Raw genomic sequence first — 18,673 nt, forward strand, 5'->3', positions numbered from 1 at the left:
TGTGTTTGTGGTGTGTCGGTACGGCTGTGTCGACATGTTTGATGAGGAGGCTTATGTGGAGGCGGAGCAGATGCCTGTAAATGTGATGTCACCCCCTGCGGGGTCGACACCTGAGTGGATGGTGCTGTGGAAGGAATTACGTGACCGTGTCGACTCCTTGCATAAAAGGTTTGACGACATACCAAATGTGGGACAGCCGGCTTCTCAGCCTGTGCCTGCCCAGGCGTCTCAAAAGCCATCAGGGGCTCTAAAACGCCCGCTACCTCAGATGGCAGACACAGATGTCGACACGGATACTGACTCCAGTGTCGACGACGATGAGACTAATGTAACTTCCAGTAGGGCCACACGTTACATGATTGAGGCAATGAAAAATGTGTTGCACATTTCTGATGTTACCCCCGGTACCACAAAAAAGGGTATTATGTTTGGAGAGAAAAAACTACCAGTAGCTTTTCCTCCATCTGAGGAGTTAAATGAAGTGTGTGAAGAAGCGTGGGCTTCCCCTGATAAGAAGCTGGTAATTTCTAAGAGGTTACTAATGGCGTACCCTTTCCCGCCAGAGGATAGGTCACGTTGGGAAACATCCCCTAGAGTGGATAAAGCGCTCACACGCTTGTCAAAGAAGGTGGCACTACCGTCTCCGGATACGGCCGCCCTGAAGGAATCTGCTGATAGAAAGCAGGAGGCTATCCTGAAATCTATATATACACACACAGGTGTTATACTGAGACCAGCTATTGCTTCAGCATGGATGTGCAGTGCTGCAGCTGCATGGTCAGATTCCCTGTCAGAAAATATTGATACCCTAGACAGGGACACTATATTGCTAACCGTAGAGCATATAAAAGACACTTTTATACATGAGGGATGCACAGAGGGATATTTGCCGGCTGGCATCAAAAATTAGTGCAATGTCCATTTCTGCCAGGAGAGGGTTATGGACTCGGCAGTGGACAGGTGATGCAGATTCCAAAAGGCACATGGAAGTTCTGCCTTATAAGGGTGAGGAGTTGTTCGGGGATGGTCTCTCGGACCTCGTTTCCACAGCAACAGCTGGGAAGTCTACATTTTTACCCCATGTTCCCTCACAGCCAAAGAAAGCACCGTATTATCAGGTACAGTCCTTTCGGCCCAATAGGGGCAAGCGGTTTAAAGGCGCGTCCTTTCTGCCCAGGGGCAGAGGTAGGGGTAAAAAGCTGCAGCATACAGCCAGTTCCCAGTAGCAAAAGTCCTCCCCCGCTTCCTCTAAGTCCACAGCATGACGCTGGGGCTCCACAGGCGGAGCCAGGTACGGTGGGGGCCCGTCTCAAATATTTCAGCAATCAGTGGGCTCGCTCACGAGTGGATCCCTGGATTTTTCAGATAGTATCTCAGGGGTACAAGCTGGAATTCGAGACGTCTCCCCCCCCCCGCCGTTTCCTCAAATCTGCCTTGCCAACCACTCCCTCAGGCAGGGAGGCAGTGTTACAGGCAATTCACAAGCTGTATTCGCAACAGGTGATAGTAAAGGTACCCCTACTTCAACAAGGACGGGGTTACTATTCTACAATGTTTGTGGTACCGAAACCGGACGGTTCGGTGAGACCCATTTTAAATTTGAAATCCTTGAACACATATATAAAAAAATTCAAGTTCAAGATGGAATCGCTCAGGGCGGTTATTGCAAGCCTGGACGAGGGGGATTACATGGTATCACTGGACATCAAGGATGCTTACCTGCATGTCCCCATTTACCATCCTCACCAGGAGTACCTCAGATTGGTGGTACAGGATTGTCATTACCAATTCCAGACGTTGCCGTTCGGTCTATCCACGGCTCCGAGGGTCTTTACCAAGGTAATGGCCGAAATGATGATACTCCTTCGAAAGAAGGGAGTTTTAATTATCCCGTACTTGGACGATCTCCTGATAAAGGCGAGGTCCAGAGAGCAGTTGTTGGTCGGGGTAGCACTATCTCGGGAGGTGCTACAACAGCACGGCTGGATTCTAAACATTCCAAAGTCACAGCTGGTCCCTACGACACGTCTACTGTTCCTGGGGATGGTTCTGGACACAGAACAGAAAAAAGTGTTTCTCCCGGAGGAGAAAGCCAAGGAGCTGTCATCTCTAGTCAGAGGCCTCCTAAAACCAAAACAGGTGTCGGTGCATCACTGCACGCGGATCCTGGGAAAGATGGTAGCTTCCTACGAAGCTTCCTACGACTGTTACTTGGTCGGGTTCAAACATTTTGGCAAGAGTCTACAAGTTTGATACCCTGGCTGAGGAGGACCTAGAGTTTGCTCATTCGGTGCTGCAGAGTCATCCGCACTCTCCCGCCCGTTTGGGAGCTTTGGTATAATCCCCATGGTCCTTACGGAGTCCCCAGCATCCACTTAGGACGTTAGAGAAAATAAGAATTTACTCACCGGTAATTCTATTTCTCGTAGTCCGTAGTGGATGCTGGGCGCCCATCCCAAGTGCGGATTGTCTGCAATACTTGTATATAGTTATTGCTTAACTAAAGGGTTATTGTTGAGCGGCTCAGTTGTTATCATACTGTTAACTGGGTATTGTATCACGAGTTATACGGTGTGATTGGTGTGGCTGGTATGAGTCTTACCCGGGATTCAAAATCCTTCCTTATTGTGTCAGCTCTTCCGGGCACAGTATCCTAACTGAAGTCTGGAGGAGGGTCATAGTGGGAGGAGCCAGTGCACACCAGTAGTCTAAAGCTTTCTTTATAGTTGTGCCCAGTCTCCTGCGGAGCCGCTATTCCCCATGGTCCTTACGGAGTCCCCAGCATCCACTACGGACTACGAGAAATAGAATTACCGGTGAGTAAATTCTTATTATAACTACATAAATCCTTTTTTCTCTGACGTCCTAGTGGATGCTGGGAACTCCGTAAGGACCATGGGGAATAGACGGGCTCCGCAGGAGACTGGGCACTCTAAAAGAAAGATTAGGTACTATCTGGTGTGCACTGGCTCCTCCCTCTATGCCCCTCCTCCAGACCTCAGTTAGAATATGTGCCCGGCCAGAGCTGGGTGCTCCTAGTGGGCTCTCCTGAGCTTGCTATAAAGAAAGTATTTGTTAGGTTTTTTATTTTCAGTGAGATCTGCTGGCAACAGACTCACTGCTACGTGGGACTGAGGGGAGAGAAGCAAACCTACCTGCGTGCAGCTAGCTTGTGCTTCTTAGGCTACTTGACACCATTACCTCCAGAGGGTTCGAACACAGGGCCTGACCTCGATCGTCCGTTCCCGGAGCCGCGCCGCCGTCCCCCTTGCAGAGCCAGAAGACAGAAGAGAAGGAGATGAAATCGGCGGCAGAAGACTCCGGTCTTCATTAAGGTAGCGCACAGCACTGCAGCTGTGCGCCATTGCTCCCACTGCACACCACACACTCCGGTCACTGTAGGGTGCAGGGCGCTGGGGGGGGGCGCCCTGGGCAGCAATAAGAATACATTTTGGCACTAACTACACATAATACAGTCTAGAAAACTGTATATGTGTAAAAAACCCCGCCATTAAGCTATACAAAACGCGGGAGAAGCCCGCCGCTGAGGGGGCCGGGCCTTCTTCCTCAGCACACCAGCGCCATTTTCTCTTCACAGCTCCGCTGGAATGAAGCTCCGCAGGCTCTCCCCTGCAGTATCCTGGTACACAAAGGGTGAAAAGAGAGGGGGGGGCACACAAAGGGTGAAAAGAGAGGGGGGGCACATAAATTTAGGCGCAAAAATTGTATATACAGCAGCTACTGGGTAAACACTGAGTTGAGGAAGCCTAAGGTGGAACGGCCGTGGGCTGCTTCCGGGTGGTGTTAAACTCAAAGTCAAACTATAGATAGCAATGTGTCTAGAAGTATAATATAATATAATTGTGTTGTTCTCCATCAGTGATAAGTAAGAGACAGTAGACCTGTATTGCTCCCTCTCACGATCTCCGCTGCCGGCAGCGGCTTCGTGAGTGAAGCCGTCAGACGGAGAGAGAGAGCGGGGAGTCCCGGCAATAGCCCGTACACACGCTGAGCTCAGTGCGGCCAGCGGCATTGAGACGGGCGGGCGGCTCACAGTGTTCACCTGCATTAATTCCGATCACAGCCTATAAATTATATAGTGCTGTGATCTCAATATACTACTACCTCCTATAAATAACCAGCAATTCCAGACAGTATAATAAACGAATTAAAGGTGTTATTGGTATTGAGAGAATATAATGCAATAACAGTGGTGTGCACGGCTGCTCAAATACATATAATTACACTGATGGGATGGGAAGGAAATGTGATGATTAATAGATATAGGCTAACGGATTATTCATAGCCCATAAAGGATAGTGTGTTAATCACAGTTAACTGGGCAATAATTAATAAAATCAAGTTATTAAGTAACTGTACCATATAGGAATTTATAAGTTGCTGTGATTATCAAGGATAATTAGAGGAGGAAATCTTTCTCCTGCAAGAAAAACTAACAGAGACACATCCTTGAAATAAAATTAGCAACATTTAAAAGCAACAATTTATAAGAACAGTAATAGCTACATTGTATGAGAACATACCTGAAATTGTTGCAAGGGGATAAGCAATAATACTGACAGCCTATTATATTCATTCAAAAGCAGTTTATAGGACAACACCAATTAGAGACACGGATACAATGTCACAGGCAATATAGCCTTTATTGAGACTGTGAGGGAACACCATTCGGAAACGAGTAGTTTTTATTTTCACAATCTGTTTTTCTTATTTCACACTATATTTTAATATTTCACCAATTCCTTAAATTTTAATGCATATCTAATAAAGAATAGACATTTTAAGTAAACTACTAGTGGTAGAGTGCGTCCAGGAAAATGCTTCTTTTTTCTTCATTAGTGTCATATGAGTCCATGACTCAAAAGCATTTGGAGGGCACCTGCGTATAAGGTTACATAAGGTTGAGAAAACACAAAATAATTTAAGCAACGCAGAAGGTACCACAATACATTTGAATCATATACATAAGAAAATTATAATTAAAAAACTGGTGCGGGATTACACAAACCATATGTACAACCTTATCAGCAGAGATTGAGACCCTAGTAAATATATTAAAGATGCTGTCTTAAGTGATAGATATATAGTTATAAAGCATGCCCAAAGAGACATGAGTATACTGGGTCCTAGAGTCAAAGCTATGTCGATCTCTGCTTGACGTGTCCTGTAGAATATGCATTGGACAGATGATGCCGACTTAAGAGGCATATGGAAGGCTGAGGATTGTGTGGAGAAGGGTTCTCGGGCCTGGTCTCCACAGCTATAGCTGGTAATTCTGCTAGTTTGCCTTATATTCCTGCACAGCCTAAGACAGCACGACATTATTAAATGCAGCCTTTCGAATAAAGAAACAAGAAAGTCTGAGGTGCGTCCTTTCTTGTCAGAGCCGGGATCAACACAGCTAGTTCCCAGGAACAGAAGTCCTCCCCGGCCCCTACAAAAATCCACCTATGCCGCTGGGGCTCCACAGGCGGTGCTAGGCCCGGTGGGGACACGACTTCGTAAGTTCAGCCACAAGTGGGTTCACTCCCTGTTAGGTCCCTGGGCAATAGATATTGTGTCTCAGGGATACAAGCTGGACTGTGAGAAGATGCCCCCTCACCGACGGCCCTGCGGGCTTCCCCCCAAGAGAGGGAGCCAGTGTTAACTGCAATTCACAAATTGTATCTTTAACAGGTGGTGGTCAAGGGTCCCCTCCTTCAACAAGAGGGTGTTATTATTCGACCATGTTGTAATCCCGAAACGAGACGGTTCGGTCAGACCCATATTGAATTAAAAATCCCTGAACATATACCTGAGAAGGTTCAAGTTCAAGATGGAATCGCTAAGAGCAGTCAGGGCAAGCCTAAAAAGAGGGAGACTTTATCGTGAATCGGGTCATAAGGAATGCATACCTTCATGTCCCCATTTATCCACCTCATTAGGCGTACCTCAGAATTGCGGTACGGGATTGTCATAACCAAGGTAATGGCGGATATGATTGTGCTCCTGCGGAAGCAAGGTGTCACTGTTATCACGTACTTGGACGATCTCCTCATACAAGCGAGATCAAAAGAGCAGTTGCTGAACAGCGTATCACTTTCTCTGGAAGTGTAACGGCAACACGGCTGGATTCTTTATATTCCAAAGTCGCAGTTGGATGCTACAGCTCATCTGCCTCTCCTAGGCACGATCCTAGACACAGACCAGAAAAGGGTTTATCTCCCGATAGAGAGAGCTCAGGAGCTCATGACACTGGTCAGGAATCTATTAAAAACAAAACAGGTGTCAGTGCATCACTGCACTCGAGTCCTGGGAAGGATGGTGGCATCATACGAGGCCATCCCCTTAGGCAGGTTCCATGCGAGGACCTTCCAATGGGACTTACTGGACAAGTGGTCCGGATCACCTCTTCAGATGCATCGGTTAATCACCCTATCCCCCAGGGCCAGGGTGTCTCTCCTGTGGTGGCTGCAGAGTGCTCACCTTCTCGAGGGCCGCAGATTCGGCATTCAGGACTGGATCCTGGTGACCGCGGATGCAAGCCTCCGAGGGTGGGGGGCAGTTACACAGGGAAGAAATTTCCAAGGTCTGTGGTCAAGTCAACAGACTTGCCTTCACATCAATATCCTGGAACTAAGGGCCATATACAACGCCCTAAGTCAAGCGGAGATCCTGCTTCGCGACCAACCGGTTCTGATCCAGTCAGACCGCAGGGGTTCATGTAAACCGCCAAGGCGGCACAAGGAGCAGGGTGGCGAGGGTAGACGCCACCAGAATTCTTTGCTGGGCGGAGAATCAAGTAAGCGCACTGTCAGCAGTGTTCATTCCGGGAGTGGACAACTGGGAAGCAGACTTCCTCAGCAGGCACGACCTCCACCCGGGAAAGTGGGGACTTCATCAGGAAGTCTTCACGCAGTTTGCAAATTGATGGGAACTGCCTCAGGTGGACTAGATGGCGTCCCACCTCAATAAAAAGTTAAAAAAGGTTTTACGCCTGGTCAAGGGACCCTCAGGTGATAGCTGTGGTCGCACTAGTAACACCGTGGGTGTTCCAGTCGGTCTATGTATTCCCTCCTCTTCCTCTCATACCCAAGGGCTGAGAATTGTAATAAAAGGAGGAGTGAGAACAATATTCTTTGCTCCGAATTGGCCAAGAAGGACTCGGTACCCGGAGCTGCAAGAAATGCTCTCAGAGGACTCAGGGCTTCTGCCTCTCAGACAGGACATGTTGCAACAGGGGCCCTGTCTGTTCCAAGACTTACCGCGGCTGCATTTGACGGCATGGCGGTTGAACGCCGGATCATAGCGGAAAAGGGCATTCCGGATGCAGTTATTCCTACGCTGATAAAGGCTAGGAAAGACGTGACAGCAAGACTTTTTCACTGTATAAAGCGAAAATAGGTTGCTTGGTGTGAGGCCGGGAAGGCCCTACAGAGGAATTCCAGCGGGGTCGATTCCTGCACTTCCTACAGTCAGGAGTGACTATGGGCCTAAAATTAGGATCCATAAAGGTCAAGATTTCGGCCCTATCCATTTTTCTCTCAAAAAGAACTGGCTTCACTGCCTGAAGTTCAGACGTTGTTACAGGGGTGCTGCATATTCAGCCTCCTTTTGTGCCACCGGTGGCACCTTGGGATCTTAACGTTGTGTTGGATTTCCTGAAATCCCACTGGTTTGAGCCACTTAAGACCGTGGAGCTAAAATATCTCACGTGGAAAGTGGTCATGCTATTGGCCTTAGCTTCGGCTAGGCGTGTGTCAGATTTGGCGGTTTTGTCATGTAAAAGCCCTTATTTGATCTTCCATATGGACAGGGCAGAATTGAGGACTCGTCCCCAATTTCTCCCTAGGGTGGTATCATCGTTTCATTTGAACCAGCCTATTGTGGTGCCTGCGGCTACTAGGGACTTGGAGGATTCCAAGTTGCTGGACGTAGTCCGGGCTTTGAAAATGTATGTTTCCAGAACGGCGGGAGTCAGGAAGTCTGACTCGCTGTTTATTCTGTATGCAGCCAACAAGGTTGGCGCTCCTGCTTCGAAGCAGACTATTGCTCGCTGGATCTATAGCACGATTCAGCTGGTTCACTCTGCGGCTGGATTGCCGCATCCAAAATCGGTGAAAGCCCATTCCACAAGGAAGGTGGGCTCTTCTTGGGCGGCTTCCCGAGGGGTCTCGGCTTTACAGCTTTGCCGAGCTGCTACTTGGTCGGGGTCAAACAAGTTTGCTAAGTTCTACAAGTTTGATACCCTGGCTGAGGAGGACCTTGAGTTTGCTCATGCGGTGCTGCAGAGTCATCCGCACTCTCCTGCCCGTTTGGTATAATCCCCATGGTCCTTACGGAGTTCCCAGCATCCACTAGGACGTCAGAGAAAATAAGAATTTACTCACCGGTAATTCTATTTCTCGTAGTCCGTAGTGGATGCTGGGCGCCCGTCCCAAGTGCGGACTCTCTGCAATACATGTATGTAGTTATTGCTTAACTAAAGGGTTATTGTTATGAGCCATCCGTTAAATGAGGCTCAGTTGTTGTTCATACTGTTAACTGGGTATAGTTATCACAAGTTGTACAGTGTGATTGGTGTGGCTGGTATGAGTCTTACCCTGGATTCCAAATCCTTTCCTTGTTGTGTCAGCTCAGTTTCCCTAACTGAGGTCTGGAGGAGGGGCATAGAGGGAGGAGCCAGTGCACACCAGATAGTACCTAATCTTTCTTTTAGAGTGCCCAGTCTCCTGTGGAGCCCGTCTATTCCCCATGGTCCTTACGGAGTTCCCAGCATCCACTACGGACTACGAGAAATAGAATTACCGGTGAGTAAATTCTTATTTTTTACTGTACCATCATTTTTAAATGTGTCGCAATTAGTTTGATACTGTTTACATTTTCTCAGATGCAGAGCAGGATCTTGCGAGTGCTGGTGTCACAGACAACTGTGATCTATTTCTGTGGGATGGACAGCAGGTAAGAGCTGAATCAATGCATGGAGGAACCGCTCTATTAGGTGAAGCTTCACACATGCTTTCATTTCTTCTTTCTGTCCCACAAAGGAGTAAGAAGAGCAGCATATTACAATCTCCAATCTAAAGAAGAGAGGTTATTAATAAGTGAATTAAATTACAGGGTTGTAAGAAGCTTAATTACGTGATAGCCGTGTTATTACAACATATACTAGGTTTTGGGGCTTTTGTATCTGTTAAGTGCTGTTAATTCGGATATTGGGCCTTATTCAGGTTTAGCAAACCCCAAAAAAAGCAAGCAACTGGGCAGTGCTGCACTGCAGGTGGGGCAGATGTAACATGTGCAGAGAGAGTTAGATTTGGGCGGGGTATGTTCAAACTGAAATCTTCATTGCAGTGTAAAAATAAAGCAGCCAGTATTGACAATGCATAGAAACTGTATAACCCACCCAAATCTAAGTCTCTATGCACATGTTACATCTGCCCCACCTGCAGTGCAACATGGTTTTACACAATAGTGTGCTTTTTTGGTTTGCTAACAAACCTTGAATAACCCCCATTGTGACACAGATGGGAGATGCATCAAACCTTTGGAGAGAGATAAAGTACCAGCCAATCCGCTTCCATGTTACAAGCTGCGTTTAAAAAATGACAGGAGCACTACTGGTTGGTACTTTATCTCTGTCCACAGTTCTCCCCCTTCATGTCTTAATAGCTCTTGGTCCTACAGACAGGCAATATTGTGGCATTGTGTTCAACTTTGATCATACTGAATAACTAATTTTCAACAATGTTCCTCGTCTGGGGGCTTCAATTGTCTTTTTTGGACTATTGATATTACAGGCTGTTTAGGAGGAAATATCCAGTGATTACTTGTAAATCGATGGCGTTGTTTTCCATAATCACAAAATAAACTGCATACTGTGTGACAGAATCCGTGCCAAATGGTAGAATTATTGATCTGAAATTAATACGGTAGCACAGCTCCTTAGGCCATAGGGGTGGTAAGGTTATGCGATGTCTTAGAGCTGTCTTTTGAAACTAAAGGCTCTCAAGTAGATAGGTTAGAAACAACTTTAAGATATGCTTTTTTTTCTGCTAAAGGGCAGGACAAAAGTAAAAAACAATATTCAGACTTTCCTGCTATCAATTAGAGAATGTAAACTTTCTAAAAGGAATAAGTGTATGACTTTCACTATTAATATTCTACTTTTTGCAGCTATTTGTTTTTCTCACACTTGCAATAAGTAAAAAGGTGTTGTAAGACATCACAGTGTACCGCATTGTAATTTCTCAGTCAGCCACTAGGGGACACTGGAACATGCAGACACTGGGGTATAGACGGGTAGCTTATAGGGAGCCTGGCACTTTCCACATTTCTGTTGTTTGTTCACAAATAATAATATAATATAATAATAATAATATACTTTATTTGTCATTACCAAGACAGCAACGAATGTCAATGAAATGCAATGTGAACATTTCGCGCAAAGAAATAAACCGTAAAACCATACTTCATTTATACAAGATTAGCACTGAGCCTAGTGATCATTTAACATCCGGATGGCTGTTGGGAAGAAACTGTTCGACATACGATTAGTGTGAGCACGGACACTCCTGAGTGATGGCAATCTTTCAAAGACCAAACAATTTGGATGACTTTCATCAGCCAGTATACACCTAGCTTTCCTTAACACTCTTTTCCCATAAGAGTCCTTCAAACAGGGCAGAGACACCCCAATAATCTTACTAGCAGTGTTGACCACACGTTCAAGGGCAATACGTTCCGCTACAGTACAGTTCCCAAACCATACTATAATCCCATACGTCAAAACACTCTCTATAATACTTTGATAAAACCTAACTAGGGTCCTCGTACTCAGACAGCCCTAAGTCTCCTTAAGAAGAAAAGGCGCTGCTGCACCTTCTTAATCAAAAAATTACAATTTAAGGACCAAGTTAGATCATTTGCAATGTGCATGCCCAAAAATTTAAATGAAGCCACCTGCCTCTGTGTCTAATGGTAATTTCTCTATCGTCCTAAGTGGATGCTGGGGTTCCTGAAAGGACCATGGGGAATAGCGGCTCCGCAGGAGACAGGGCACAAAAGTAAAGCTTTTACAGGTCAGGTGGTGTGTACTGGCTCCTCCCCCTATGACCCTCCTCCAGACTCCAGTTAGATTTTTGTGCCCGGCCGAGAAGGGTGCAATTCTAGGTGGCTCTCATAAAGAGCTGCTTAGAGAGTTTAGCTTAGGTTTTTTATTTTACAGTGATTCCTGCTGGCAACAGGATCACTGCAACGAGGGACAGAGGGGAGAAGAAGTGAACTCACCTGCGTGCAGGATGGATTGGCTTCTTGGCTACTGGACATGAAGCTCCAGAGGGACGATCACAGGTACAGCCTGGATGGTCACCGGAGCCACGCCGCCGGCCCCCTCACAGATGCTGAAGCAAGAAGAGGTCCAGAATCGGCGGCTGAAGACTCCTGCAGTATTCTTAAGGTAGCGCACAGCACTGCAGCTGTGCGCCATTTTCCTCTCAGCACACTTCACACGGCAGTCACTGAGGGTGCAGGGCGCTGGGGGGGGGCGCCCTGGGAGGCAAATGAAAACCTTTAAAAAGGCTAAAAATACCTCACATATAGCCCCAGAGGCTATATGGAGATATTTACCCCTGCCTAAATGTACTAAATAGCGGGAGACGAGCCCGCCGAAAAAGGGGCGGGGCCTATCTCCTCAGCACACGGCGCCATTTTCTGTCACAGCTCCGCTGGTCAGGAAGGCTCCCAGGTCTCTCCCCTGCACTGCACTACAGAAACAGGGTATAACAGAGAGGGAGGGCAGAAAAAATGGCAATATATTAATATAAAAGCAGCTATAAGGGAGCACTTAATCATAAGGCTATCCCTGTCATATATAGCGCTTTTTGGTGTGTGCTGGCAGACTCTCCCTCTGTCTCCCCAAAGGGCTAGTGGGTCCTGTCTTCGTATAGAGCATTCCCTGTGTGTCTGCTGTGTGTCGGTACGTGTGTGTCGACATGTATGAGGACGTTATTGGTGTGGAGGCGGAGCAATTGCCAAATATGAGGATGTCACCTCCTAGGGGGTCGACACCAGAATGGATGCCTTTATTTGTGGAATTACGGGATAGCGTCAACTCGCTTAAGCAGTCGTTTGCCGACATGAGGCGGCCGGACACTCAATTAGTGTCTGTCCAGGCGCCTCAAACACCGTCAGGGGCTGTAAAACGTCCCTTGCCTCAGTCGGTCGACACAGACCCAGACACAGGCACTGATTCCGGTGGTGAAGGTGACGAATCAACCGTATTTTACAGTAGGGCCACACGTTATATGATTTTGGCAATAAAGGAGATGTTACATTTAGCTGATACTACAGGTACCACTAAACAGGGTATTATGTGGGGTGTGAAAAAACTACCAGTAGTTTTTACCGAATCAGAAGAATTAAATGACGTGTGTGATGAAGCGTGGGGTGCCCCGATAAAAAACTGCTAATTTCAAAGAAGTTATTGGCTTTATACCCTTTCCCGCCAGAGGTTAGGGAGCGCTGGGAAACACCTCCTAGGGTGGACAAAGCGCTAACACGCTTATCAAAACAAGTGGCGTTACCCTCTCCTGAGACGGACGCACTTAAAGATCCATCAGATAGGAGGATGGAAAATATCCAAAAAGGTATATACACACATGCAGGTGTTATACTACGACCAGCTATTGCGACTGCCTGGATGTGCAGTGCTGGGGTAGTTTGGTCAGAGTCCCTGATCGAAAATATTGATACCCTGGACAGGGACAATATTTTACTGTCGTTAGAACAAATAAAGGATGCATTTCTTTATATGCGTGATGCACAGAGAGATATCTGCACACTGGCATCACGGGTAAGTGCTATGTCCATTTCGGCCGGAAGAGCTTTATGGACACGACAGTGGACAGGCGATGAGTAGAGGAGTTATTTGAGGTCGGTCTATCGGATTTGGTGGCCACGGCTACGGCCGGGAAATCCACCTTTCTACCTCAAGTCACTCCCCAACAGAAAAAGGCACCGACCTTTCAACCGCAGCCCTTTCGTTCCTTTAAAAATAAGAGAGCAAAGGGCTATTCATATCTGCCACGAGGCAGAGGACGAGGGAAGAGACAGCAACAGGCAGCTCCTTCCCAGGAACAGAAGCCCTCCCCGGCTTCTACAAAAGCCTCAGCATGACGCTGGGGCTTCGCAAGCGGACTCGGGGGCGGTAGGCGGTCGTCTCAAAAATTACAGCGCGCAGTGGGCTCACTCGCAGGTAAATCCCTGGATCCTGCAGATAATATCTCAGGGGTACAGGTTGAAATTAGAGACAGAGCCACCTCGCCGTTTCCTGAAGTCTGCTTTACCAACGTCCCCCTCAGAAAGGGAGACGGTTTTGGAAGCCATTCACAAGCTGTATTCTCAGCAGGTGATAGTCAAGGTACCTCTTCTACAACAAGGGAAGGGGTATTATTCCACTCTATTTGTGGTACCGAAGCCGGATGGCTCGGTAAGGCCTATTCTAAATCTGAAGTCCTTGAACCTATACATAAGGAAGTTCAAGTTCAAGATGGAGTCACTCAGAGCAGTGATAGCGAACCTGGAAGAAGGGGACTTTATGGTATCCTTGGACATCAAGGATGCGTATCTCCACGTTCCAATTACCCCTCACACCAGGGGTACCTCAGGTTCGTTGTACAAAACTGTCACTATCAGTTTCAGACGCTGCCGTTTGGTTTGTCCACGGCACCTCGGGTCTTTACAAAGGTAATGGCCGAGATAATATTTCTTCTTCGAAGAAAAGGCGTATTAATTATCCCATACTTGGACGATCTCCTAATAAGGGCAAGGTCCAGAGAACAGCTAGAGATGGGTTTAGCACTATCTCAAGAGGTGCTAAAGCAGCACGGATGGATTCTGAATATTCCAAAATCCCAATTAATGCCGACAACTCGTCTGCTGTTCCTGGGGATGATTCTGGACACAGTTCAGAAAAAGGTTTTTCTTCCCGAAGAAAAAGCCAAGGAGTTATCTGACCTGGTCAGGAACCTCCTAAAACCAGGAAAGGTGTCTGTACATCAATGCACAAGAGTCCTGGGAAAAAATGGTAGCTTCTTACGAAGCAATCCCTTTCGGCAGATTCCATGCAAAGGGATCTGTTGGACAAATGGTCAGGGTCGCATCTTCAGATGCACCTGCGGATAACCCTGTCGCCGAGGACAAGGGTATCCCTTCTGTGGTGGTTGCAGGAGGCTCATCTATTGGAGGGCCGCAGATTCGGCATACAGGATTGGATCCTGGTGACCACGGATGCCAGCCTGAGAGGCTGGGGAGCAGTCACACAGGGAAGAAATTTCCAGGGAGTGCGGTCGAGCCTGAAAAAGTCTCTTCACATAAGCATTCTGGAACTAAGAGCAATCTACAATGCTCTAAGCCAGGCGGAACCTCTGCTTCAAGGAAGACCGGTGTTGATCCAGTCGGACAACATCACGGCAGTCGCCCATGTAAACAGACAGGGCGGCACAAGAAGCAGGAGGGCAATGGCAGAAGCTGCCAGGATCCTTCGCTGGGCGGAGAATCACGTGATAGCACTGTCAGCAGTATTCATCCCGGGCGTGGACAACTGGGAAGCAGACTTCCTCAGCAGACACGACCTTCACCCGGGAGAGTGGGGACTTCATCCAGAAGTTTTCCACATGCTATTAAACCGTTGGGTAAAACCAATGGTGGACATGATGGCGTCTCGCCTCAACAAAACACTGGACAGGTATTGCGCCAGGTCAAGAGATCCGCAGGCAATAGCTGTGGACGCGCTGGTAACACCTTGGGTGTACCAGTCGGTATATGTGTTTCCTCCTCTGCCTCTCATACCAAAGGTATTGAGGATTATACGGCAAAGAGGAGTAAGACTAGTGGCTCCGGATTGGCCAAGAAGGACTTGGTACCCGGAACTTCAAGAGATGGTCACGGACGATCCGTGGACTCTACTTCTGAGAAGGGACCTGCTTCAGCAGGGTCCTTGTCTTTTTCAAGACTTACCGCGGCTGCGTTTGACGGCATGGCGTTGAATGCCAGATCCTAAAAGGAAAAGGCATTCCAGAAGAAGTCATTCCTACCTTGATAAAGGCAAGGAAGGAAGTCACCGCGAAGCATTATCGCCGTATTTGGCGAAAATATGTTGCGTGGTGCGAGCAGCGGAGTGCTCCGATGGAGGAATTTCAACTGGGTCGTTTTCCTACATTTCCTGCAATCAGGATTGTCTATGGGTCTCAAATTGGGATCTATTAAGGTTCAAATTTCGGCCCTATCAATATTCTTCCACAAAGAATTGGCCTCAGTCCCTGAGGTCCAGATTTTTATCAAAGGAGTACTGCATATACAGCCTCCTGTGGTGCCTAAGGTGGCACCGTGGGATCTAAATGTAGTTTTAGATTTCCTCAAATCCAATTGGTTTGAACCACTAAAGAATGTGGATTTGAAATATCTCACATGGAAAGTGACTATGTTACTGGCCCTGGCTTCGGCCGGGAGAGTATCTGAACTGGCGGCTTTGTCTTATAAAAGCCCTTATTTAATTTTCCATTCGACATAGGGCAGAGCTGCGGACGCGTCCGCATTTTCTCCCTAAGGTGGTATCAGCGTTTCACCTGAACCAGCCTATTGTAGTGCCTGCGGCTACAGACGACTTGAAGGACTCCAAGTTGTTGGACGTTGTCAGAGCCTTAAAAATATACATTTAAAGGACGGCTGGAGTCAGAAAATCTGACTCACTGTTTATACTGTATGCACCCAACAAGTTGGGTGCACCTGCTTCTAAGCAGTCGATTGCTCGTTGGTTTTGTAACAAAATTCAACTTGTACATTCTGTGGCAGGCCTGCCACAGCCTAAATCTGTTAAGGCCCATTCCGCAAGGAAGGTGGGCTCATCTTGGGCGGCTGCCCGAGGGGTCTCGGCATTACAACTCTGCCGAGCAGCTACGTGGTCAGGGGAGAACACGTTTGTAAATTTTTACAAATTTGATACCCTGGCAAAGGAGGACCTGGAGTTCTCTCATTCGGTGCTGCAGAGTCATCCGCACTCTCCCGCCCGTTTGGGAGCTTTGGTATAATCCCCATGGTCCTTTCAGGAACCCCAGCATCCACTTAGGACGATAGAGAAAATAAGAATTTACTTACCGATAATTCTATTTCTCGGAGTCCGTAGTGGATGCTGGGCGCCCATCCCAAGTGCGGATTATCTGCAATACTTGTACATAGTTATTGTTAACTAATTCGGGTTATTGTTTAGGAAGCCATCTTTCAGAGGCTCCTCTGTTATCATACTGTTAACTGGGTTTAGATCACAAGTTGTACGGTGTGATTGGTGTGGCTGGTATGAGTCTTACCCGGGATTCAAAATCCTCCCTTATTGTGTACGCTCGTCCGGGCACAGTACCTAACTGGAGTCTGGAGGAGGGTCATAGGGGGAGGAGCCAGTACACACCACCTGACCTGTAAAAGCTTTACTTTTGTGCCCTGTCTCCTGCGGAGCCGCTATTCCCCATGGTCCTTTCAGGAACCCCAGCATCCACTACGGACTCCGAGAAATAGAATTATCGGTAAGTAAATTCTTATTATCTGTTCTTTGCCATGCAGGTTGGAGGACTGCCAGTCCATGGTGGTCCAGACTGCGCTCCTCTCCTCCTAACCATCATGCGTTCATGTACAGCCCAAAGCAATGATTCCTCGCCAAAGTACTCGGAGAGCCAAAGAGTCTTCCCATCCAACTTTCAGCTGAAGGTAGTACAGGAGAAGCTAGCCGGTAGCCCCTCGGAAGAGTCCCTGCTTTGCTCTCCATCCACAGAGACCAGTGAGGGTTGGAGTGTTTTTGCCATTGAAGATATGAACAAGACCCTCACCATGTTGGGGCTCAAAGATGGCAGCTCCCTTCTGCTTTTGGATTCACATCAAGAGGGGTAAGTTATCATTACACATATGGTACTGTCAAATATTCTGTTTCATATCATTTCAAGGAACTAAAAAGCATCTCCTCCCCATCTTCCCTTTTAAAACTCATTGATAATTTTAAGTTGATTCAGAAGTCCCTGTGCTTGTGTTGTAGAGAAGTAGCTCTTGCAACGGAAATAGAGACAGCCGGTGAGCTGAGCCATCACTACATTCAGGTGCAGGACTGGTGCAGAACAGAAGAAGAAAGGGAAACGTTTCAACTTCCTGCAGACTCTGCCTCTGTGAGTAGCAAATGCCCTCATGTTCTTGATGAAACTTTTCTCTGTTGTAATAATCTCCCATGTGATCAATACGTGTTACCTTGGCATCATGGACCTCAGTGTGGAGCTAGAGAAAAATCGTTCATCCTTGGTGGCAGAATCATTAATATAAAAATTAGAGAACAACAGAAGGAGCTTCTACAAAGAAGAAAACTGCACGGGTGAAAGAACGGAAATTAGTATAAAGGCAGAGAATGGAAGTGAAACGTTAGAGATCGGTGTTCACAGATCCACAGAGAGGAATAAATGAGGAGGAGGAGAAGTTGATTGGTATTTATTAAATGGCAAATATGTTCTGCAGTAATGTACAACTGGCGGAGCGAATGCCTTAGAAAGTATATTAATGAACAGCCCCATGATTATGATAACTTGCAATCTACAAGTTAAGATTGCAAGTTAAGATTATGGAAAGGTGTTTAACCACTTGCCTGGCATGGTTGCATCAGATGCGACCATGCCTGCAAGTGCTCTATCTGACCTGGTTTGCACGGGATGCGACCAGTCAGAGAGACCGTGTTAGCAGCGGCAAGGAAGGGAAACTTCCCTCCGCTGCTGCTGTCAGAGGGACCGGAAGGTCCCTCTGCCTCCCTGCACTCTCCCCCACTGATTGCCGTGCTGCCGATCACTGCTAATCGGTTAGCACGACAATGGCAGCCGCTGGGGAGTGTAACTGAACCCTCCCAAGCCACCCCCAGACCCCCCCTGTATACCTGCAGGCTGTCCCGGCTTTCAAAATGAAAGCCACGATGTTCCCAATTGATGTTTGGGGGAAAAAATTATATATATTTTTTTTTTTCTTTTTTTTTTGTCTAAAATCATTTGGGATAGGGTTAAATTCATGTTCTTCACCTAATACACTCATTAAAAAAAACGACAATTGCAGAGCGGTTTTCGGCGAAATAAATCGTCAGTTAAGTGGTTAATGATCATTCTCTGCTTTGTCCTCAGACTATGTCCGAGATCCGCAGGAAAGCTATGGAATTGCTGGAGCTGCAGGAGGATTGTGGTAAGTGCAGTGTTGCTAGTACAATATCCTGTGAACAGACCCTCTATTGCAGGGATGGGGAACCTTCGGTCCTCCAGCTGTTGTTGAACTACACATCCCAGCATGCCCTGCAACAGTTTTAGCATGGCCAAATAGCAATACTGTAGCAAGGCATGCTGGTATGTGTAGTTCAACAGCAGCTGGAGGGCCGAAGGTTCCCCATCCCTGCTCTATTGCTTTTGAGCTGAATTTGATACATTAAATTAGAGTCCCACTTGTTCTTGCTTTGTGTAACATTGTACAACATTGAAATTTTATTTCTTTCTGGTCTATTTTGTTAGATGGCACCTGTCTGAGGCCTCTGCATAGAAGTGGGAAGTTGCTTCCCCCAGGTGAGATATATAGGAAACTATACAGCAGGTCAGTCATGTAAATACATTAT

General features: G+C 47.2%; 1 protein-coding gene across 3 annotated transcripts in view; it reads left to right on the plus strand.

Moving 5' to 3' along the window:
* USP40 (ubiquitin specific peptidase 40) overlaps window positions 1-18,673 on the plus strand; it is a 125,053-nt gene that overhangs the window by 69,575 nt on the left and 36,805 nt on the right. For all 3 annotated transcript variants that reach the window (XM_063933252.1, XM_063933253.1, XM_063933254.1), the window contains exons 15-19: window positions 8,891-8,961; window positions 16,615-16,934; window positions 17,081-17,207; window positions 18,195-18,252; window positions 18,573-18,623. In XM_063933252.1, the coding sequence (XP_063789322.1) occupies window positions 8,891-8,961; window positions 16,615-16,934; window positions 17,081-17,207; window positions 18,195-18,252; window positions 18,573-18,623 (627 nt within the window). The remainder of the gene's footprint in view (window positions 1-8,890; window positions 8,962-16,614; window positions 16,935-17,080; window positions 17,208-18,194; window positions 18,253-18,572; window positions 18,624-18,673) is intronic.

The sequence above is a fragment of the Pseudophryne corroboree genome, chromosome 7 (assembly GCF_028390025.1).
Source record: "Pseudophryne corroboree isolate aPseCor3 chromosome 7, aPseCor3.hap2, whole genome shotgun sequence".
Lineage (NCBI taxonomy): Eukaryota > Metazoa > Chordata > Amphibia > Anura > Myobatrachidae > Pseudophryne > Pseudophryne corroboree.